This window comes from Triticum dicoccoides, chromosome 1A (assembly GCF_002162155.2).
Source record: "Triticum dicoccoides isolate Atlit2015 ecotype Zavitan chromosome 1A, WEW_v2.0, whole genome shotgun sequence".
NCBI lineage: Eukaryota > Viridiplantae > Streptophyta > Magnoliopsida > Poales > Poaceae > Triticum > Triticum dicoccoides.
Genome location: NC_041380.1, coordinates 536,138,588 through 536,164,046, shown reverse-complemented (window position 1 = coordinate 536,164,046; position 25,459 = coordinate 536,138,588). Strand labels below are relative to the sequence as shown.

The 25,459-nt window shown below is 41.2% G+C and overlaps 1 protein-coding gene across 1 annotated transcript; it reads right to left on the bottom strand.

The window, feature by feature from the left end:
- Nucleotides 1-428: 428 nt before the first annotated feature.
- On the bottom strand, nt 429-3,023 carry LOC119354731. Its single transcript, XM_037621476.1, has 2 exons — nt 1,680-3,023; nt 429-1,094 (listed from the first exon to the last, which is right to left on the bottom strand). Exons 1-2 carry the CDS (start codon nt 1,893-1,895, stop codon nt 429-431), a joined length of 882 nt encoding a protein of 293 aa, XP_037477373.1. The 5' UTR covers nt 1,896-3,023.
- Nucleotides 3,024-25,459: the final 22,436 nt, after the last annotated feature.

Here is a 25,459-nt window from a genome sequence, read left to right as displayed (position 1 = left end):
GGGAATTGACAAGTTCCAAAGTTTCTTCCATAACTTATTCTCTTCAATAGTTGAACTTTGTGCAACTCCTTGATGATGTTGACTTTCAGCCCTGAACTGCTTTGCTAAAGCTCTGTAGGCTGATTTTACAGTGTAGATGCCATGTCTTTCTTCACCCCAAGCCCATAGGTCTTGGTCTAACCTTCCCAAAGGAATCTTAAGGATTTCATTTACCTCCATAGGAGATAGATTACTATTCAATTTTTGAATGTTCCAACTTTTTCCATCATCATTAATGAGCTCTGAAACTTTCTCCACAGTTACTTCTTCGCTCTTAAATATTGGCTTGCCTCCTGGAATCCTTGGTATCCACCGATCCTTCCATATGTTGGTTGATAGACCATCACCTATTCTTTTGATTAATCCCAGCTGTAGTACTGTTCTACCCTTCAAAATTGCTTGCCAACATGCGAGCTGCCTTTTTTCTTTTTGGCATTCAGGAAATCTGTACCATGATAGTATTTCCCAGCCATTACACGTGAACATAGTGATTCTGGTTTTGTTATCAATCTCCATCCTTGTTTCCCCAACATGGCTAAATTGAATAATTGGAGATTTCTAAACCCCATGCCTCCTGCTCCTTTTGGTTGGGCAATTTCATCCCATTTCTTCCAATGCAATTTCTGCTTATCTCCATCTCCTCCCCACCAAAATCTCGACATTGATGTTGTTAACTTCTTGCAAGTTGTTTTTGAGAGATTAAAACAACTCATTGAGTACAGTGGCACTGCTTGCATGACCACTTTAATAAACACCTCTCGTCCAGCTGAACTTAACCTCTTTTCTAATCCAGTTCCCGCCATGTTGCTTACTCTTGTGCATAGCTTCTCAAAAGCTCCTGTTGTACTTCTTCCTAGGGCCGTAGGGAGGCCAAGGTACTTCTCTTCAAGTGCTTCTCTTCTGATGTCTAAAGCATGCATTACTTCTTCTTTCATTTGATCCATGCTATTTGAGCTGAAGAAAATAGCAGATTTAGATTTATTCACCAATTGTCCCGAGCCTTTATTATAGATGTTCAGAATTTCCTGAATTCTCTCTGCTGCTTGCTTTGTTGCCTGAGTAAAGATAATACAATCATCAGCAAATAGAAGGTGGGAAATCCATGGAGTGTGGATACCCACCTTAATGCCTTTAGACAAGTATTGAGGACCCTTGAAATTTAATAAGCAAGAAAGTCCTTCGGCGCATATGAGAAATAGGTAAGGAGATATGGGATCCCCTTGCCTCAAACCTCTTGTTGGTTTAAAGGACTTTGTCAAGTGCCCATTTATTTTCACGGAAAAACTGACTGTTTCCACACATCTCATTACTAAATTCACGAACGCCGAGTGGAAGCCCAACTTTAACATGATTTTTCGAAGATATTGCCATTCGACACGGTCGTAGGCTTTAGCCATATCTAATTTTATGGCACTTGCCCCTATTTTCCCTTTCTTATTTCTAAGGTAATGAATGCATTCATAGGCAGTTAAAACATTATCAGTAATTAATCGCCCTGAAATGAAAGCACTCTGCTCTAGAGAAATAATCTCATCCATCACCAATTTTAGTCTATTAGCTAGCACTTTACAGCATATTTTGTAAAGGACGTTACAAAGTGATATAGGTCTGTACTGAGACAAGTCTTGGGGGTGATTTACCTTTGGAATCAGAACAAGAATGGTTTTATTGACCTCTTCTGGTAATTCACCGTCATTCAGAAATTTTAGAACAGCCGCACAAATGCTAGGCTTCAATATATCCCAGTGATTTTGGTAGAACCCAACTGTGAATCCGTCAAGACCGGGAGATTTATTTGGCTTCATCATAAATAATGCCTGCTCAACCTCATCCTGCAAGAATGCCCTGCAAAGCATGTCATTCAATTCATTTGAAACCTTTGTAGGTACATAGTTTATTACCTCTTCCGTTGAGAGGTTGTCTTGGGCACTGAACAATTTTATGAAGAACTAATTTGTTTCTTCCTCCATCTCCTTCTGATTATAACATATTGTTCCATCTGACCGCTGCAAGAATTTGATCCTGTTTTGTCTAGCCCTCTCCTTACATCTTGAGTGAAAAAATGATGTATTCCCGTCCCCTTCAAAAAGCCAACCTACTCTTGATCGCTGTCGCATCATAATCTCTTCCCTCGCTAGCAATTCTGAGATTTGACCCATTAAACTTCTTTCTACTAACGACGGCCTGTCTGCCAGCTCCTTCTTCTTACTTCCTCTAGTTGACTTCTCAGTTGTGCTAACCGGCCTCTAACTGATCCAAAAGTCTGAAAGCTCCATCTTTGAAGTGATTCCTTCATGAATGAAAGGGATTTCATTACATCTTGCAGGCCTTCTCCTTTACACCACCAAGATTTCTTTATTATGTCATAATAGCACGGCTCTCTCCTCCACATGTCTTCATACCGGAACATTTTCTTTGCTTTCACCTTTTCGCCTTGCTGTTGTTGGTCAATATCTATTAGCAATGCACAATGATCAAATTCTGTGGTTTGCAAATGTAACACTTTTATAACCCCATATTTCTGCAAAAATTTCTCATCAGCCAGCGCTCTATCTAGCCGAACTTTGATGTTCTTTCCTCCTTCTTTTCTATTGTCCCATGTATATGGGAGCCCTGTATAGCCTAAATCTGAGAGGCCACACATTTGGACTACCTCTCTAAATCCAGACATTCTCCATTCCCCTCTCTCCTTATAGCCAAAATGCTCCTCTTCTTCTAATACTTCATTAAAGTCTCCCGCACATAGCCAGGGTAAATCACTTGCACATCTTAGAAATTGAAGCAAATACCATGATTCTTTCCTTTTTTAACTTCGTGGTTGGCCATAAAAGCCTGTAAATCTCCATTCTTCTCCCAAGTTCTCGCTGAAGACAGTGACATCTATGTGAGAATTATTTTTGGTTTGTTCCCTCACTATAATACCCTTTTTCCACATGAGAACTAGTCCTCCACTTAACCCTTCACTACTTACAGCTATCGCATTATCAAACCCCAATTTAAATCTCAGATTCTTTGCTCTTTCTTCAGACATCTTTGTCTCCGAGAGGAAGGCAAATTCTGGGCTATGCTGCTCCACCAGAAGGCGGAGCTCCTGAACTGCCTCGGGCTGCCCACACCCGCGGCAGTTCAAGCATAAGGTTTTCATTGTGACCGGCGGGGCTGCTCCACATAAGCAGCCTCCGCCGATAGTGCATTTGATAAGGAGAGTTCCATCTTTTGTTTTTTGGCGCCCTCTGCATCCCTTTGTTCCAGCTCCATAAGGTTTGATGGGCCGGACTCTCTAGGTAATTCATCTATTCCTCGAACAGGGACTGTCACTAAGTTTCCTTCATTCTCCAACATCCAATTTTTTTCTGCCACGGTGCCTGATTGTTGTTGATGGTTATTACTGTTTTTCAGTGGCTTCCTCTTCCTTCCTGTTACACTTATATCCTGAGCTTGACTTGTAAAAAGAGTCATGCAAGTGTTGCTATTTTGGACACCTCCACCCTTACCTATGCCCATTTTCTCCGCAGGGCTCAACACTTCTCCTGGGATACATTTTTCCTTCTCAAAGGTCTGACTATTAGATTGCTCCGTGGATTTTCCTTTAGAACTGGAATGAGAATCACTTCGGTATGAAGATCCACTCCAATCTGAAGTTGCCGCTGCTTGTGCAAAGGATTGAATTCTCCTCCTCCTCTCTTCTGGGGCTCTTATTGAACTATCATATTCCCATTTACCTTCTGCATCTCTTCCTGAAGGGTTTTGACATTCTAATTCAGAATGTCCCATAATGCCACATGAGAAGCAGAAGAAAGGCAACTTCTCATATTGTAGATCGTAGTATTCATCACCTTCTGAAGTTTCAATTGTGATATACCTCTTCAATGGTTTCTCAATTGGGATTTCCACTCTTGCTCTAAGATATTTACCTACAACATCGCCAAATTCGTCAACATCTAATTTATTAACTTTGCCTGCAAGACCCGCTACCTTCCATCCTTTCTTTTTGTTCATCCACTTAAAAGGTATGTTTATGATCCTGACCCAAATATGCATTGACTCAAAACGCACATCTGAGGGTCTAAGATTCTTCTCAAACTCTTTCAAGAGCACTGCATGGCGCCCTACAAGCCATGGGGTTCCATCTAGTGCCCTCTCTTTGTCTGCCTCCGTCATGAAATCCACAATGAATACGTTATCCCCCACCATTCTTGCTCTTAGCCCTTTTGGATTTCCCCAAGCTAGTTTCATAGCTCCCATGATAGTCTGCAATTGAAGAGTGCTTGGAGATAAGACTTTACCGATAACAGAGAAGACTTTTGGTTCATCTTCATCTTCCTCATCATCTGACATTATCAGCTTCTCATCCTCTCCAGCTGCCAGGTTCAACTTTCTGAATTTTGCTGTCACTTCTTCATCTGCATTCTTCCCTTTTTCTGCACCCAGACCTCTTACAGATGACTCTGATTTCCACATCAGCTTGCCTCTGCTGGCCATCTTCTACAACTCAAAAATCGCAGTCAATGTCAGATCCTGCTACCAATCCCCACCAAGAAAGGCCAACCAAGAGCAGGCAGATCCACAAGCGGGTTCCCCTTTTTTGCCCCGAATCAGCTGATTCTTGCTAGAAATTTTAGACAGGAAAGCAAATCCTACCTTGATAGGAAACAGAGGTAGGAAGCAGGATGCGATTTGGGTCTCTGGAGACCCTGCGCAAACAGAATCCGCCCCTGGAGAGGAAGGAGGTTACTCCCCAGGTGGAAGGAACGCCGGACGCCGGCGGCTGGAGCTCGCCGACGGTGAGATTTGGTGGATTTCGCTGGAAGTCTCTCGACGCCTCTCCGACTTGAAGCAATTTTAAGAATAGATTTTTTTGCCAGCGTCGCCGTCTCATTAGCAGATTCGTGCACCAAATTCTATCAAGAAGGAGCGACTGAAGGAAAAACTTGTACCCTGCGGGGCCCATGCGGACTACAAAATGCATCGAAAATTCGACCGTTGCAGCCCAGTGTGTTGGATGTGGTAAGCCGAGCTGGTCGAGTAGTTACGGTACTCGATGAACTTCCATCAAATTGTGCATGGGATGTCCCGATCAAGATGAATGCTGGAGCACAATAGCAGTCACCATATGAATATAAAATCCTTCACAACTTAATCGGATATATTATGTTGAACGTCCTTGATCCAATTGTGTTTGTGCAGCACATCGACTACTGATCTATTATGGAGTGCTTGGACAAATTGGGCATCGCCTGACATACCGAGCAGGGCAGCAATCAATATGAATTTTAGCAGGGCAGCAACGATTGCGGATAATGACGATAGTTGCCGAGGCAAAGAACTCGCGGTCCGGGCAATTTCAAGGCAGCCCGGGGCCGATCTGAGGCGCGCCAAAAGAGCCAGAGTCGTCGTAGGCGCAGAGTTCACGCGAAGCGGCTAACAGGTCTTGAATGCCAAGCGCCCCCATCTCCACGCAATCACACCGTCTTCCAGTTTACTTTGCACTTGTTGCCGGTCAGGTTCTCATCAGGAACCAAAGAAAGCGCCACCTGACCTTCTCGGTTTCCTTCTTCCAGTTTACTTTGCACTTGTTGCCGGTCAGGTTCTCATCAGGAACCAAAGAAAGCGCCACCTGACCTTCTCGGTTTCCTTCTTCCAGTTTACTTTGCACTTGTTGCCGGTCAGGTTCTCATCAGGAACCAAAGAAAGTGCCACCTGACCTTCTTGGTTTCCTTCTTCCAGTTTACTTTGCACTTGTTGCCGGTCAGGTTCTCATCAGGAACCAAAGAAAGCGCCACCTGACCTTCTCGGTTTCCTTCTTCCAGTTTACTTTGCACTTGTTGCCGGCCAGGTTCTCATCAGGAACCAAAGAAAGCGCCACCTGACCTTCTCGGTTTCCTTGATAAAGCCCTTTCGGGGTTTTAAAACGGCGATGGCGATGTTGGGCATGGCAGAAAGCGCGGACTTGACCAGTGAAAATTGTCACTGTTACTTCTGCGGTCACTGTTTCTAACGACTGAATGGCATTACAAACCTCAATTGTCACTATTACTGTGGTTTCTATATAATTGCCGATTGCATCACAGACTGAAAATGTTAGTAACGTACTGTGCAATGCTGCAATGCTTGGCGTGAGAAGTTGTCGAAGGGCAATTCAGAACGTGAATGCCGAGGGAAGGCCCTGCATGCTATATGCAGAAACATAACTGTTGCTAACGTACATAAAGAGACCAGTTACAGATTAGGTGACCGAATTCTGATTTTGGTCAGTCACATTTTTTTCTGCATTGGCATGTCTGCTAGCTAGGCTCCACTCTCGTATGTATGTGCTGCCGGTCGGCTGACTGGTATATTGCTACCTAGTGTATGCATGCTCATTGTTCAATCCCACTTCGCCGAGCCCTCGCACATGCATGCATGCCCTTCCTGTCCAGTGCATGAATCTGGTACTTGTATCTGTCTAACACACGAAAAAAATGAAATAAAAATTAAAAAATAAAGCAAAATAATGGAATTTTCTAAAAAAATAGTGGCATTAGTATTACACTCTAAGAAGAAATAAAATAAAAAAAACTAAAAGAAACGATGACAAATTTTGCATACAATTTACACAAAAATTGTGATTTTTAATTATATACTAGAATAAGCATGTAATAGTGACTTTTTTGCAGAAACAATTGTAAGAAGGAATGAATTAGTGGCATTGGAATTACCCTTAAAGAAGAAAGAAATAAAATAGAAACTCAAACAAGATCGAATTAATGAAGTTTTTTTAAGGAAGAATGAATTAGTGGCATTGCTATTACTCCCTCTGTCCGCGAATAAGTGTACATCTAGTTTTTGTCTTAAGTCAAAATTTTAAAACTTTGACCAACTTTATAGGGAAAAGTAGCAGCATGTATGGCACTAAATTAGGATCACTAGATTCATTATGAAATGTAGTTTCATAATATACCAATTTGATGTCATATATGTTACTAATTTTTTCCATAAAGTTGGTCAAAATTTTAAAACTTTGACTTAGAACAAAAGGTAGAAGTACACTTATTTGCGGACGGAGGGAGTACCTTTTAAGAAGAAATCAAATTAAAAACATAAAAACAAAATTTTCACACAATTTACATAGAAAAATTGTGGGTTTTCAATAATATGAATATAATAGTGATTTTTTCGCAAAAAAAATGGAAGTTTCCTAAGAAGGAATAAATTCCTAACATTGATATTACCGTTAACTAAGAATGAAAATTAAATAAATACAAAAGATAGACTAAGGAAGTTTTATAAGAAAAAAAATGAATTAATGGATTTAGTATTATCTTTTAAGAAGAAAGCAAACAAAATAAGAACTCAAACAAAGTCAAAAGAATGAGGTTTACGATGGAAGAAGCAAATAGTGGCATTGATATAACCCTTTAAGAAGAAATAAAATGAAAAAATAACAAACAATGACAAAATTCGCACACAATATACACCAAAATACCCCTTTTTTATATGCAAGGATAAGCATATAGCCCCTCGGTCCATATTAAGTGTCGCTCAAACGGATGTATCTAGCACTAAAAAACGCCTGGATACATCCGTTTGAGTGATACTTAATATGGGACGGAGGGAGTAATAGTGAAATTATCGCAACAAAAAAGTTTCTAAGAGTGAATGAATTAGTGGTGTTGGCATTACCCTTAAAGAAGAAAGAAAATAAAACAATAACTAAATCAAAGTCAAAAGAATGAAATTTTATTTGCAACAATGAATTAATGACATTTTTATTACTCTTTAAGAAGAAAGATAATGAAAAAGGGTTAAACAAACTGGCACACAACTTTACACTAAAATTGCACTTTCTTAGTATGCAAACAACAATCATATAATAGTGTAGGTTTTTGCACATATTGTATAGTATTTGTGTGTTTACATTTACACTCACCCAACATCCCAAAAATACCCACAAAGGAAAGAAACTAATAAAATAAAATAAAGTACCAAAGCAAAGACGCATAAAAACGGAAAACCCATTTAGAAAAGGGAGATAGAGGGGGGGGGGGTGTTGTTTGGCACATGTAATGGGCGTCGACCTAGTAGCAAATCAACCAACCCAAAAATGTGATCAGTAAAAAAACAGCCCAAAACTGCTCAGAAAATAGACCAAGAAAAAAGTAGCTCGGATCTGAAAGCAGAAAATCATCGGCCAAAAAAACCGACTGACCAAAAATCTATTTGCAAGCGACTTACATATAGCTAAAGTTGTACATAAATGGGGAATGCTACTCCAGGCAAAGTGTAGTGTGGCATAATTAGTAGGAAAAGGCTCCAAACTTGTCTTTGTCGAATTTGACATGATCTAAAAGACCCAATGAAATTCAGATGAAATGTAAGAGCAGGTCGCCATGGAACAATGCATGCACTTAAGCGAGCAGACCGGCCCCATTTTACACGTGGATCGTGCATCTTTAACTAGATAGATATTGTTTGAATCAGAAAGCGTGTTCTGCAGCAGCGAACCAGACGCACCAAAAATCAGAGGAAGCACGAGCTTGTGTTTATGAAGAAACAACAGGGACTACATGCCCCGCCTTGTAGTTCCCCGTCGCATGCGATAGCAATCGTGACCCACGACAAGGGTGTCCCGAAGTCGTAGGCCATGAGGCGGCGAGCGAGACGCACGTTCGACAAAGAGGATGCCGGAGAGATGATGGACGACGGGATGCCACCGCTATATATGCTTCAGGATACCATTGAAGATGTCTTCACAATGTCACCAAGACCACGGGCCAGGGCGCTTCTACATCGCAAAAATGTCTCATGATTCGGCCTTACAAAATTGAGGCATGCAAATACCATCGAAAAACTTCTTTTTTTCTTCTTTTTTTTGAGGGGAGAGCTTCTCATTTTCTGATCCCATTCACTGACATAACAATAGACCATTCACCACAAAAACTTCAATATATGCTCACTGACACATACATTTAGGTAGCTAATAAAGGAAAAAGATTACTACAACTTATACAATATCCTACAAAACTTTTTTGAAACCCACTATGTTGAAGCTTAATAATCATTATATAATCCTAAACTAGATAGGAGTTGAAAGTCTAAAAATCAAATTCTCAACAAATCTAACAAAAGGATATTGAGAAAAAATATCTATTATTCTTCTTTTCTTGAGGGATTTTTTAATAATTAGCACATATATTCTCCCATTTTAATAGTAAAATATATTCTATAATCTCTGTTTTTTAGGATTATTCTCTAAGTTCCTTTTTCCCTCTAAGTTATCTAATAATGTGGAAAAAGAAAAGAGGAACATGAAAGGGCTGCGGGGTAACGTCAATGGGGGACGCTCCTATTGGGTGCTTTAAGCGCCGGTTAAGGTTGGTGGCGCTCGAATGCGATGTGTACCGGTTCGGCCCAGCAACATGCCCCTATCAAAGAAAAAAAAGCAAGTCTAATCGTTCCATGGAAGAAATGGGATTCCAGCTAGGGACGCCTATCTCAACAAATAGCACAACAACCACTGGACCAAGCTCACTTGGTTGTTCTACTAGGAGGAAAAATGTAACTATTTGATCAGTATTTATTTGAAAACAAGTTTGGAAACTGAAAAAAAGTTCATAAATATTTAAAATGTTCATAAATTTCAAAAAAAAACTTCATCCATTTGAAGAAAAAGTTCATTCATTTTAAAAACGGTTCATTGATTTGAAAAAATGTTCATCAGATTTTTTTAAAAATGTTCAACAATTTTTATTTAAAACCAAGTTGAAAAAAGTCATCAAATTTTAAAAACATTTCATCGATTTGAAAAAAAAGCTCATCGATTTTGAATCTTTTTCATAGAATTTAAAAACAAAATTCATCAAACTTGAAAATTAGTTCACCGAATTTGAAAAAGTTCATCTATTTTACTAAAGAGATTACAAATCTGGAAAAAATCATCAATTTTGAAAAAAGTTCATTGAAATTTTCAAAAAATTCATCATATTTTAATAATAGTCTGTCGAATTTGAAAAAAGTTCAACGAATTTATTCAAAACATTTACAAATCTGAAAAACTTCATCAATTTGAAAAAAAGTCCTCGAAATTGGAAAAATTTCATGAATTTGAATAAAAGTTCATAGATTTTAGAAAAGGTTCATCAATTTTGGAAAAAAATCATTAATTTAAAAAGAATCTGTGCATTGAAGAAAAAAAGAAAAATAGGGAAAAGAAAGAAAAAGATATTAGGAACAAAAACGTCTAGGAAAAAAAATCTTACTAATAAAGAGTAAAAAAAGCAACTCCATCACAGCTGGTAATATGTCGTTGTGGTTAGCAGGCTTCCTTTCCAACTAAGAGATTGCAGGTTCGAAGCCTATCATTTACTGTTTTGCAAGTTTATAGAAATAAAAAGGGAAATATTTGCGCGCGGTGCGCCGGCGGAACGCTCGGGCCTCCGGTGCTGTTCGTGTGCTCCGAGGGGCGACGCTGCCATTCCATGGCCGCGCTCGTCGCCATGGCTGAGCTCTTCGCCATGGCCGCACCGTCGTCCCATGACTGCGCACAAGAGAAGCTGCATCCGACAGCGCATAATGCTACAACCGGTGGCCAAGATAGCTTCAACCGCCAACACCAAAAATTTCGAAAGACAGATAATGATGTTGGTTGCCAGCGCACTACCACAACATAAGCTGCAACCGGTGGCCTGGAAAGCTACAATCGGCATCAGGAAAGCTTCAACTGAAAATACAGAGAAGCTGGTTGCTGGGGCACTCGAAGCACAAAAATGTTGCATCCACTGAATTGGGAAGATTCAACAGCTGAATTGAAAAGCTTCATCCCACATTATGAAAAGCACAAAAAGCAAGAACCGTTGACATGAAAAGCTTCAATCCTAATTTTGAAAAGCTCCAACCATTCAATGACGTTGACTGACTGGTGAAGTTTTTGCTACAACCCTAATTTTTGCTACAACCGTGGTAGATTTTTGCTACTACCGCTGAAGGTTTTTGCTACATCCATGTAAGGCAGAGTTGCGACTTCGCGAAGACGGCGACGGTGTTTGATTTTTGCTGCATCCATAGTTTTTTTGCTATACCGGTGAAGTTTTTTGCTAGATCCATTCAATGGCGTTGACTGACTGGTGGTCGTCGCCGACGCAATCCCGTGCAGCGAGCGGCGAGGGGCGGCGATGGAGCTACAACCGGAGAGAGCTATAACCGTCGCCGGTGGAGCTGCAACAGCATGCGCAACTGTTGCATGGATTGAGGTAGTTTTTGACTACGTCCATATTCAACGGCGAGAACGGACGGCGAGGGTGGGGATTGACCACGAGGACGGCCGGCGAGGGTGGGGACCGACCACAAGGACGGCCGGCGACGAGGACGACCACCGGAGGGGACTACAGGCACGGCGACGAGGATCCTGAGTGGGAGTTGCAGATCCAGCCCGAGGAAGAAGAAAACATGAGCGAATCATTTTTTCCCCAGATCCATTGGCCAAGCGACTCGGATCAAACGACTGGGGCGGGACCGGCCGAAACTTTCGGCCGGTGCGCCGGCGCCTAGCGTTGCCCAAATAAAAAGGGCCGGCCCAGATTCGAGTGCCTTCGGCGCCAATTAACAAAAATGCATGTTAACGGGAAATGCCCGTCAATGGCCCAGGTGTGTGAGTTGTGGAGGACGAGTTGACGAGCACCCTGGATGCTCCCTCTGTTTTTTTATTTTGCCGCACATGTTTTCAGTTTTTTAGATGATTTTTTTGTTTTTCTAACTTTTTCGGCTTTCCAGTGGTCGTTCTAAGCTTTTTGACAAAAATATTTGAATTTTTGCATGAAAAACATGTTTTTTGCTTTCTTAAGATGCACGGTTTTGCTTTCACGAGAGTTATGGTTTTGGTTCCGCGAGAGGCACGGCCGTGTCTCTCGGAAACAAAAAAACACATTTTTATTTTTTTCTCTTGTGAGAGGCGCGGTTTTGCTTCCGCGACGTGCCTCTCGGAAATGATAAAAACACGTTTTCTTTTTTTTGTCAGTGAGAGGCACAGCCGTGCCTCTTAGAAATGTGAAAAACACGTTCTCTTTTTTTCGTGAGAGACACGTATTTCATTCCGCAAGAGGTACGGTCGTGCCTCTCGGAAACAGGAAAAAACGTGTTTTCTCTTCTTCTTTTTCCGCAAGAGGCACGACTGTGCCTCTTGGAAACGGCTTTCGAAAAGGAAAAGAAGTGCTCCAGGTTCGGTTTTTTCGTTTAATTTTTTCAGAAAAAAGTTTCTCAAAACCTATCAACATGATATCTAGTTTTGAAAATCTCGACGCGAGGAATCCAACAGTGAAAATGGTTCGAGATTTAGACGCACGGTTTAAGAGATAAAACGTCTTGAATAAACATATGTACGAAAAATAAGAAAACTCCCAGGTTGCGAAAAGTGACGCACATGCAGCATGCCACTTGTCACAACCTAAGAAGGTGTGAATGATCTTTGGAAAGAGTACTCCTTAATTAGTGATTTTGTGAGTTGTCTGGCCTTGTGTGGTAGGCTGCATCTTACAGTGGGTCGTGGCCCACCACATGAGAATTATTCCCCCCTTTTTAGGGGCAAACAGTGGGGCATTGCCCTACTTTATTAATTGAGTTTTTAATGTAAAATATGCAGAACAATTGTATAAGATGTACAAAATGATAAAAAAAAAGAAAAAATGTATCAAAAATGTGGGAAGAAAGTATCAGGTTAAAGGTGACTTTTGTATTTAGATTTGCTACAATTTATGTCCTTGCCCTTGGCTTTCTGCCCTACAAGGACCATATCTCTCCCCCCTCCTCTCTCTCTCTCTGAACCACCACATTTGCTGACAACGTATGTGTGAAGGCAAGTCTGATTTGTTCAACGTTTAAAAAAAGGTAAGGTTTGTTCATTGGTTTTCTCTTTTTTTCAACCATGCAGAGAGTCTCATGCGAGTTCATTAAAACAAGTAGATACATCGCCAAAGAAGACCTGGCCCATACAAGAGGCGTGGCCTAGTAGGGAATAACTGAAAGTGCGTTAAGTCGACTAGAGGGTAGGGGGGGTGAACAGGCGATTTTTATGAATTCTTCACTGAGAAATTTTAAGGTGAGGAAATTCCTAAGCGGAGAACTACTTGCAGCAAAATAAGTACTCAGATGCAAACATAACAGAACATAAGCATGGTCATCATAATGAAATGAAAACAAGCACAGAGTACAGAAAGCGTAAATACAGGATAAAACATGATGAAGACAAACAGACTGAAGAAATTGAACTGAGGAAATTTGAGAAAGTCTTCAGTCAAAGTCTTCAAACAGATATGAACAAGCACACAACACAGAAATGAGGAAATGGAAGGGTTGAGAAAATAGAACCAGTTAGCTCGGTGAAGACAATGATTTGGTAGACCAGTTCCAACTGTTGTGACAGTTGTATGTCTGGTTAGGGTGGCTAGGTATTCAAACCTAAGGACACCCAGTCCCGGACACCCAGTCCTAAACACGCAGTTCAGGACACTTAGTCCTCACCGTATTCCCCTTGAGCTAAGGTCACACAGACCTCGCGTAATCACTCGTGGTAAGTCTTCAGGTGACTTCCAAACCTTCACAAACTCAGTCACTTGGCGATCCACAATTTCCTCTTGGATGCTCTAGACCATGACGCCTAACCGTCTGGAAGATGCACAGTCTTCAAAGGTAACAAGCGTCAGATCCACGTAGGATCAATCTCTTTAGTGATGCTCAATCACTTTGGGTTAGTAGGTGTTTGGGTTTGGGTTTTTCTCACTTGATGATTTTCGCTCAAAGTCCTGGGAGGATGGGATGCTCTCAAATGACAAGTGTCAGTTTCTCTCGGAGCAGCCAACCAGCTAGTGGTTGTAGGGGCGGCTATTTATAGCCTAGGGAGCAACCCAACATAATAAGACATAAATGCCCTTCAATGATATGACCGTTAGGTGGGAAGATATTTTGGGACAGCTGGCGCGTAGCACAACAATGGTCGGAAATTTGACTATCAAATTCCTCAAGGCTATCATGTTCCTCACTTGTAGGCAATCCGCACTGGCGAATTCCTAACTCCTCAGTCAGAACAAATTTCTCAGAGACCAGAAGAAATTCGTCTCGTCCACTGAAGAAATTTGACTGAACCGCATGAGATTTCCAATGGCTTCACTCTAAGGAATTGGTAGGTGTAGGATTTTGAGTTGAGCATCACTTGGAAACTTTTCCTTACTATTTCCTCGACCCCCTTTAACAGTACGGTGTTTTCTATGAGTCAAGAAGGAGAAAATGAAACTACGAAAACAAACGTCTTAACGCTTCATGTTCCTCAAATGAATACCAAGTCTTCACGGTCACACCAATTTCTTCACTTTCAAAGTCTTCAAAAAGTCTTCAGAAATCCAAAGTCTTTAGTTGAAGAACTTCATTTTTAGGGGCCGACTCTCTCTGTAAATATCAAACTCCTCATAGACTTATAGACCTGTGTACACTCACAAACGTATCAATCCCTTAACCTATAAGTCTTTAATACACCAAAATCACTAAGGGGTACTAGATGCACTTATAATCTCCCCCTTTTTTGTGATTGATGACAATATAGGTTAAGTTTTCAATGGGTATAAACATATGAAGTGTAAATACTAATATTGAGGAATTTGATTGCAAGATATATAGAAGAACGCCCCCTGAAGATGTGCATAGTGAGGAATTAGCTTTTGAAGCAATGCACACTTGAAGAGTAGAATCATGGAGATATCCCTCTATATCTTGTAATTCATAACGCATTTAACATATAATATGAAGAATTTGAAATGCATGATGAAATATGGTGACTGATGTAATTCAGCATGCGTGCATTAACATATATGAGGAATAAGCATGCAGAAGAACACAACAAAAGTATCAGACCACCATCGGTTTTAAGTTTACAACTTGATCCAGCAAAGTCTTCAAAAGAACGAGAGTTGTAACTTAGAAAAAACACCCATATAAGTAGACCCGCTTGAAGACTAACTCAAATTTCTCCCCCTTTGTCATCGAATGACCAAAAGGGACGAAAAATGAGGACTAACGCCCCTAAAGAATATCATCACCGAGTCGATGAAGGAGTGCCAGAATTGTTGGGGTTGGTTGTTGAGGTAGGGCCTGTCGCAGTGTCGTCCATGTATTCATGTTCATCAGTCACGCGTGATGAAGAATATGAGCTGGCTATTGATGACCCACAAGTATAGGGGATCTATCGTAGTCCTTTCGATAAGTAAGAGTGTCGAACCCAACGAGGAGCATAAGGAAATGATAAGCGGTTTCCAGCAAGGTATTCTCTGCAAATACTGAAATAAGTGGTAACAGATAGTTTTGGAATAAAATAATTGTAACGAGCAACAAGTAACAAAAGTAAATAAGGTGCAGCAAGGTGGCCCAATCCTTTTTGTAGCAAAGGACAAGCCTGGACAAACTCTTATACGATGTAAAGCGCTCCCGAGGACACATGGGAATATCGTCAAGCTAGTTTTCATCACGCTCATATGATTCGCGTTCGGTACTTTGATAATTTGGTATGTGGGTGGACCGGTGCTTGGGTGCTGCCCTTACTTGGACAAGCATCCCACTTATGATTAACCTCTATTGCAAGCATCCGCAAATACAACAAAAGTATTAAGGTAAACCTAACCATAGCATGAAACATACGGATCCAAATCATCCCCTTACGAAGCAACGCATAAACTAGGGTTTAATTAAGCTTCTGTCACTCTAGCAACCCATCATCTACTTATCACTTCCCAATGCTTTCCTCTAGGCCCAAACAATGGTGAAGTGTCAGGTAGTCGACGTTCACATAACACCACTAGAGGAGAGACAACATACATCTCATCAAAATATCGAACGAATACCAAATTCACATGATTACTAATAGCAAGACTTCTCCCATGTCCTCAGGAACAAAAGTAACTACTCACAAAGCATAAACATGTTCATAATCAGAGGGGTATTAATGTGCATATAGGATCTGAACATATGATCTTCCACCAATTAAACCAACTAGCATCAACTACAAGGAGTAATTAACATTACTAGCAACCTACTAGCACCAATCCCGGACTTTGAGACAAGAATTGGATACAAGAGATGAACTAGGGTTTTGAGATGAGATGGTGCTGATGAAGATGTTGATGGAGATTGCCCTCTCCCGATGAGAGGAGCGTTGGTGATGACGATGGCGATGATTTCCCCCTCCGAGAGGGAAGTTTCCCCGGCAGAACAGCCCCGCCAGAACCCTAGATTGGCTCCGCCAAGGTTCCGCCTCGTGGCGGCGGAGTTTCGTCCGAGAAGATGGCTTATGATTTTTTCCCATCGAAAGAGTCCATATAGTAGAAGATGGTCACCGGAGGGCCACCAGGGGGCCCACGAGGTAGGGGGCACGCCCAGGGGGGTAGGGCGCGCCCCCACTCTCGTGGGCAGGGTGTGGCCCCCCTCATGAAGTTCTTGCGCTCAATGTTTTTTATATATTTGGAAAACATCATCCGTGAAGTTTCAGGACTTTTGGAGCTATGCAGAATAGGTCTCTAATATTTGCTCCTTTTCCAGCCAGAATCCCAGCTGCCGGCATTCTCCCTCTTTATGTAAACCTTGTAAAATAAGAGAGAATAGGCATAAGTATTGTGACATAATGTGTAATAACAACCCATAATGCAATAAATATTTATATAAAAGCATGATGCAAAATGGACGTATCAACTCCCCCTAAGCTTAGACCTCGCTTGTCCTCAAGCGAAAAGCCGAAATTGAAAAATATGTCCACATGTTTAGAGATGAAGGTGTCGATAAAAATAAAATACGGACATGAGGGCATCATGATCATTCTTAGAACAACAACTTATATAATTCTTGTCATATGATATCTTATGCTAGAGTAATAATTCAATCACAATATCAAGTATGAATCGTAAACTTCATTGAAAACTAACAAACTATAATCTCAGTCATTGAGGCAATTGCAATTTATCATAACATAAGAAAGAGTCGATGTATAAGAGCTTTTCAGCAAGTCCACATACTCAACTATCATATAGTCTTTCACAATTGCTGAAACTCATGCAATACTTATGGGTATGGAGTTTTAATCGGACACAGAGAAAGATAGGGGCTTATAGTTTTGCCTCCCAACGTTTTACCTCAAGGGTAATGTCAACAGTAATAGTTCATGAAAACTCACATCCAATTAGCCATATATACCGGGATCTTTTCAACATATTGTGCTTGCCAAAGGATAAAATGTAAAAAGGAAGGGTGAATATCACCATGACTCTTATGCAATTTAGGAGATAAAAGTAAAAGATAGGCCCTTCGCAGAGGGAAGCAGAGGTTGTCATGCGCTTTTATGGTTGGATGCACAAAATCCTAATGTGAAAGAACGTCACTTTATATTGCCACTTGTGATATGGACCTTTATTATGCAGTTTGTCGCTTTTATTACTTCCATATCACACGATTGTATAAAGCTTATTTCTACCACACCAATCAATCATACATATTTAGAGAGCAATATTTTTATTTCTTGCACTGATGACAACTTACTTGATGGATCTTACTCAATCCATAGGTAGTTATGGTGGACTCTCATGGCAAAACTGGTTTAAGGGTATTTGGGTATCTCTACTTGGTGCAATGAGTTGGCTAGCATGAGGGAGAAAGGCAAGCTCAACATGTTGGAGGATCCAAGACAATATAATTTATCTCAGATGTAAGAAAACATAACCCATTATGTTGTCTTCCTTGTCCAATGTCAACTCTTTAGCATGTCATATTTTAATGAGTGCTCACAATCATAAAAGATGTCCAAGATAGTATATTTATATGTGAAGACCTCTCTTTCTTTATTACTTCCTATTAATTGCAACAATGACCAAAACTATGTTTGTCAACCCTCAATAACTTTTATTCATCATACTCTTTCTATGTGAGCTCATTACTCTCCATAAGAGTCACATGATCTCTTTGTTTCTTTTTGTTTCTTTCTCTTTTCTTTTATTCACTTAGGATCATGGCAAAATAATCAAGCCCTTGACTCAACACTAATCTTTATTATATAGCTCACGGACTCGATTACATAGAAGGATAATAAAGCAAAACTCACAACTAGATCATACTACGAACTTTTATTCTACTAGATAAAGATATTACCAAAAGGATCGAACTAAGAAAAACGGTAAAGATAAAAGTGATGGTGATACAATACCGGGGCACTCCCCCAAGCTTGGGAGTTGCCAAGTGGAGTGCCCATACCAGATACTCAATTCTTCTTTGTTGGAGGAGACGGTAGTGATTTTGTTGATGGCGTAGGCTTCTTCCTTAATTTGCGCTTGAGGACAGAATTTTGGTCCCTTAGGTCCTCGATCTCCTGCTCCAAGCTCAGTATCTTTTTGCATAGTTCCTGTTTGTTCTCCTGCAAGAGGCGAAAAGGGATAAACTCGATCTTAGGTTTCTTTACCCTATCCGGGAGGCTTGACTTTTTGAACTCCACATGCATGTCCCCAGGTTGAGGTAGTGGGACTTCATCTTCATCTGAGCTCGTCTCCTCCTTTCCCTTGGATTCATAGTCCTCTTCTTCTTCCGTAGTCCAACCGCAATGCTCCACATCCCCATAAACCTTAGGATCTGCATGGTAATCAGCCACATAGCTTTCTCCTTGCGAATCCTAGGACGACATGTTGCTCTGTCCGTAGCAGGACAACTCAAAACAACGACAAGAGATATTTGCGTGATACGGGAGTTAAAACCCCCGGGAGGTTATATAATGAATTTTTACGACCAAAATACGTGTCCTGTAAGGAAACGGAGTCCGGAGAGCACACGAGGTGCCCATGAGGTAGGGGGCACGCCCAGGGGGGTAGGGCGCGCCCTCCACCCTCGTGGAGCCCTCGTGTCCTTTCCGGACTGCTGCTTATTCTTCTATTTTTCTAAATATTCCAAAACGGAGAATTATTTCCTTAAAAACTGTTTTGGAGTTGGTTTACTTACCGTACCACATACCTATTCCTTTTCGGAGTCTGGAACGTTCCGGAAAGTGTCCCTTATGTATTCCTCCGGGGTTACAGTTTCAATAATATTGGTTTCAACATTTATGGGATTACCTGAGATATAATGTTTGATTCTTTGACCATTTACCACCTTCGGATTTGTGCCTTCGAAGTTGTTGATTTTTATGGCACCGGAACGGTAGACCTCCTCGATAATGTAGGGACCTCCCCATTTAGAGAGAAGTTTTCCTGCAAAAAATCTTAAACGAGAGTTGTATAGCAATACATAATCACCTACATTGAACTCACGCTTTTGTATTCTTTTATCATGCCACCTTTTGACTTTCTCTTTAAACAACTTGGCATTTTCGTAGGCTTGGGTTCTCCATTCATCAAGTGAGTTAATATCAAATAACCTCTTCTCACCGGCAAGTTTAAAATCATAATTTAGTTCTTTAATAGCCCAATAAGCCTTGTGTTCTAGTTCGAGAGGTAAGTGACATGCTTTTCCATAGACCATTTTATACGGAGACATACCCATAGGATTTTTATATGCAGTTCTATAGGCCCATAACACATCATCAAGTTTCTTGGACCAATTCTTTCTGGACCTATTAACAGTCTTTTGCAAAATTAATTTGAGTTCTCTATTACTTAGTTCTACTTGACCACTAGACTGAGGGTGATAAGGGGATGCAATTCTATGATTAACATCATATTTAGCAAGCATTTTATGGAAAGCACCATGAATAAAATGTGAACCACCATCAGTCATTAAATATCTAGGGACTCCAAACCTTGGAAAGATAACTTCTTTAAGCATTTTAATAGAAGTGTTATGATCAACACTACTAGTTGGAATAGCTTCTACCCACTTAGTAATGTAATCAACAACAACTAAAATATGTGTATAACCATTAGAGGAAGGAAACGGTCCCATATAGTCAAAGCCCCAAATATCAAATGGTTCAATAACGAGTGAATAATTCATAGGCATTTCTTGACGTCTACTAATATTACAAATTCTTTGAAATTCATCACAAGATAAGACAAACTTACGGGCATCCTTGAAGAGAGTAGGCCAATAAAAACCAGATTGTAGTACCTTATGTGCAGTTCTATCTCCAGCATGGTGTCCTCCATAAGCTTCGGAGTGACACTTGCGTAGGATCTGTTCTTGTTCATGCTCAGGTACACAACGTCTAATAACACCATCTACTCCTTCTTTATAAAGATGTGGGTCATCCCAAAAGTAATGTCTCAAATCATAGAAGAACTTTTTCTTTTGCTGGTATGTGAAACTAGGTGGTATAAACTTAGCAACAATGTAATTAGCATAATCAGCATACCATGGAGCAGTATGAGAAGCATTTATGACATTTAATTGCTCATCAGGAAAGCTATCATCAATGGGTAGTGGGTCATCAAGCACATTTTCTAACCTAGACAAGTTGTCTGCAACGGGGTTCTCAGCTCTTTTTCTATCAACAATATGCAAATCAAATTCTTGTAGCAAGAGAACCCATCTAATAAGTCTAGGTTTAGCATCTTTCTTTTCCATAAGATATTTAATAGCAGCATGATCAGTGTGAATAGTTACTTTAGAATCAACAATATAAGGTCTAAACTTATCACATGCAAATACAACCGCTAAGAATTCTTTTTCAGTAGTAGCATAATTTCTTTGAGCATTGTCGTTTTACTAGCATATTGGATAACATTTATTTTCTTATCAATTCTTTGTCCTAGAATAGCACCTAAAGCATAATCACTAGCATCACACATAATTTCAAAGGGTAAATTCCAATCAGGTGGCTGAACAATAGGTGTAGAGATCAATGCTTTCTTAAGCATTTCAAATGCTTCTACACAATCATCATCAAAGGCAAATGGTATATCTTTTTGTAATAAATTAGTCAGAGGCCGAGAGATTTTTGAGAAGTCCTTAATGAACCTCCTATAAAAACTGGCATGACCAAGGAAACTTCTTATATCTTTGATGTCCTTGGGACATGGCATCTTTTCAATAGCATCAACCTTGGCTTTATCAACTTCAGTACCTCTTTCAGAAATTTTATGCCCCAAGACAATACCTTCATTAACCATAAAGTGGCACTTTCCCCAATTCAGGACAAGATTAGTTTCTTCACATCTCTGCAAAACTCGATCAAGGTTGCTCAAGCAATCATCAAAAGAAGATCCATAGACGGAAAAGTCATCCATGAAAACCTCACAAATCTTTTCACAAAAGTCAGAGAATATAACCATCATGCATCTTTGAAAGGTAGCAGGTGCATTACATAAACCAAAAGGCATAAATCTATAAGCAAAACTACCAAAAGGGCATGTAAACGTAGTCTTTGATTGATCTTTGGCTGACACAGGTGTTGGAAATATGCCCTAGAGGCAATAATAAATTAGTTATTATTATATTTCCTTGTTCATGATAATCGTTTATTATCCATGCTAGAATTGTATTGATAGGAAACTCAGATACATGTGTGGATACATAGACAACACCATGTCCCTAGTAAGCCTCTAGTTGACTAGCTCGTTGATCAATAGATGGTTACGGTTTCCTGACCATGGACATTGGATGTCATTGATAACGGGATCACATCATTAGGAGAATGATGTGATGGACAAAGACCCAATCCTAAGCCTAGCACAAGATCATGTAGTTCGTATGCTAAAGCTTTTCTAATGTCAAGTATCATTTCCTTAGACCATGAGATTGTGCAACTCCCGGATACCGTAGGAGTGCTTTGGGTGTGCCAAACGTCACAACGTAACTGGGTGGCTATAAAGGTACACTACAGGTATCTCCGAAAGTGTCTGTTGGGTTGGCACAAATCGAGACTGGGATTTGTCACTCCGTGTGACGGAGAGGTATCTCTTGCCCAATCGGTAGGACATCATCATAATGTGCACAATGTGATCAAGGAGTTGATCACGGGATGATGTGTTATGAAACGAGTAAAGAGACTTGCCGGTAACGAGATTGAACAAGGTATCGGGATACCGACGATCGAATCTCGGGCAAGTATCGTACCGCTAGACAAAGGGAATTGTATACGGGATTGATTAAGTCCTTGACATCGTGGTTCATCCGATGAGATCATCGTGGAACATGTGGGAGCCAACATGGGTATCCAGATCCCGCTGTTGGTTATTGACCGGAGAGTCATCTCGGTCATGTCTGCATGTCTCCCGAACCCGTAGGGTCTACACACTTAAGGTTCGGTGACGCTAGGGTTATAGAGATATTAGTATGCGGTAACCTGAAAGTTGTTCGGACTCCCGGATGAGATCCCGGACGTCACGAGGAGTTCCGAAATGGTCCGGAGGTAAAGAATTATATATAGGAAGTGCTATTTTGGCCATCGGGACAAGTTTCGGGGTCACCGGTATTGTACCGGGACCACCGGAAGGGTCCCGGGGGTCCACCGGGTGGGGCCACCTACCCCGGGGGCCACATGGGCTGTAGGGGTGTGCGCCTTGGCCTGTATGGGCAAAGGGCACCAGCCCCAAGAGGCCCATGCACCAAGAGATAAGGAAAGGAAGAGTCCTAAAGGGGGAAGGCACCTCCGAGGTGCCTTGGGGAGGATGGACTCCTCCCTGGCCGCACCCTTCCTTGGAGGAAGGGCCAAGGCTGCGCCCCCCTCTCCCTTGGCCCTATATATAGTGGGGGGAAGGGAGGGCAACCATACCTAAGTCCTGGCGCCTCCCTCTCCCTCCCATGACACATCTCCCTCCTCCCGCAGCGCTTGGCGAAGCCCTGTTGGAATCCCGCTACTTCCACCACCACGCCGTCGTGCTGTGGATCTCCATCAACTTCTCCTTCCCCCTTGCTGGATCAAGAAGGAGGAGACGTTGCTGCTCCGTACATGTGTTGAACGCGGAGGTGCCGTCCGTTCGGCGCTAGGATCATCGGTGATTTGGATCACGACGAGTACGACTCCATCAACCCCGTTCTCTTGAACGCTTCCGCGCGCGATCTACAAGGGTATGTAGATCCACTCCTCCCTCGTTGCTAGATGACTCCATAGATAGATCTTGGTGACACGTAGGAAAATTTTGAATTTATGCTACGTTCCCCAACAGTGGTATCAGAGCTAGGTCTATGCGTAGTTTCTATGCATGAGTAGAACACAAAGTAGTTGTGGGCGTTGATTTTGTTCAATATGCTTACCGTTACTAGTCCAATCTTGATTCGGCGGCATTGTGGGATGAAGCGGCCCGGACCGACCTTACACGTACTCTTACGTGAGACTGGTTCCACCGACTGACATGCACTAGTTGCATAAGGTGGCTAGCGGGTGTCTGTCTCTCCCACTTTAGTCGGATCAGATTCAATGAAAAGGGTCCTTATGAAGGGTAAATAGCAATTGGCATATCACATTGTGGTTTTGTGTAGGTAAGAAACATTCTTGCTAGAAACCCATAGCAGCCACGTAAAACATGCAAACAACAATTAGAGGACATCTAACTTGTTTTTGCAGGGTATGCTATGTGATGTGATATGGCCAAAGGATGTGATGAATGATATATGTGATGTATGAGATGATCATGTTCTTGTAATAGGAATCACGACTTGCATGTCGATGAGTATGACAACCGGCAGGAGCCATAGGAGTTGTCTTTATTTATTATATGACCTGCGTGTCATTGAACAACGCCATGTAATTACTTTACTTTATTGCTAACCGTTAGCTATAGTAGTAGAAGTAATAGTTGGCGAGACAACTTCATGAAGACACGATGATGGAGATCATGATGATGGAGATCATGGTGTCATGCCGGTGACGATAATGATCATGGAGCCCCGAAGATGGAGATCAAAAGGAGCAATATGATATTGGCCATATCATGTCACTATTTGATTGCATGTGATGTTTATCATGTTTATACATCTTATTTGCTTAGAACGACGGTAGTAAATAAGATGATCCCTCATTAAAATTTCAAGAAAGTGTTCCCCCTAACTGTGCACCGTTGCGACAGTTCGTTGTTTCGAAGCACCACGTGATGATCGGGTGTTAGATTCTAACGTTCACATACAACGGGTGTAAGACAGATTTACACATGCGAAACACTTAGGTTGACTTGATGAGCCTAGCATGTACAAACATGGCCTCGGAACACAAGAGACCGAAAGGTCGAGCATGAGTCGTATGGTAGATACGATCAACATGAAGATGTTCACCGATGATGACTAGTCCGTCTCACGTGATGATCGGACACGGCCTAGTTGACTCAGATCATGTAATCACTTAGATGACTAGAGGGATGTCTATCTGAGTGGGAGTTCACAAGATGAACTTAATTATCCTGAACATAGTCAAAAGGTCTTCGCAAATTATGTCGTAGCTCGCGCTTCAGTTCTACTGTTTAGTTATGTTCCTAGAGAAAATTTAGTTGAAAGATGATAGTAGCAATTATGCGGACTAGGTCCGTAAACTGAGGATTGTCCTCATTGCTTCGTAGAAGGCTTATGTCCTTAATGCACCGCTCAGTGTGCTGAACCTCGAACGTCGTCTGTGGATGTTGCGAACATCTGACATACACGTTTTAATGACTACATGATAGTTCAGTGCGTAATGCTAAATGGTTTAGAGTTGAGGCACCGAAGACGTTTTGAAACGTCGTGAAACATATGAGATGTTTCGAGGGCTGAAATTGGGATTTCAGGCTCGTGCCCACGTCAAGAGGTATAAGACCTTCGACGATTTTTCTTAGCCTGCAAACTAAGGGAGAAAAGCTCAATTGTTGAGCTTGTGCTCAGATTGTCTGAGTACAACAATCATTTGAATCGAGTGGGAGTTGATCTTCCAGATGAGATAGTGATGTTTCTCCGAAGTGATTACCACCAAGCCGCTAGAGCTTCATGATGAACTATAATATATCAGGGACATATATGATGATCCTTGAGATATTCGCGATGTTTGACACCACAAAAGTAGAAATCAAGAAGGAGCATCAATTGTTGATGGTTTGTGAAACCACTAGTTTCAAGGAGGGCAAGGGCAAAAAAGGGATGCTTCATGAAACGGCAAATCAGTTGCTGCTCTAGTGAAGAAACCCAAGGTTGAACCCAAACCCGAGACTAAGTGCTTCTATAATAAGGGGAACAGCCACTGGAGCAGAATTACCCTAGATACTTGGTAGATGAGAAGACTGTCGATAGAAGTATATTGGATATACATTATGTTAATGTGTACGTTACTAGTACTCCTAGTAGTACTAGGGTATTAGATACCAGTTCGGTTGCTAAGTGTTAGTAACTCGAAATAAAAGCTACGGAATAAACGGAGACTAGCTAAAGGTGAGCTGACGATATGTGTTGAAAGTGTTTCCAAGGTTGATATGATCAAGCATCGCACGCTCCCTCTACCATCGAGATTGGTATTAAAACCTAAATAATTGTTATTTGGTGT

Bases quoted from the DNA above. Each gene is read 5' to 3' on its own strand.
- LOC119354731 (XM_037621476.1), bottom strand. From the start codon at position 1,895: ATGCTTTGCAGGGCATTCTTGCAGGATGAGGTTGAGCAGGCATTATTT. The intron at 1,095-1,679 runs GTAAATCACCCC...ATCTTTACTCAG, and splicing joins TTCTTGTTCTGATTCCAAAG to GCAACAAAGCAAGCAGCAGA.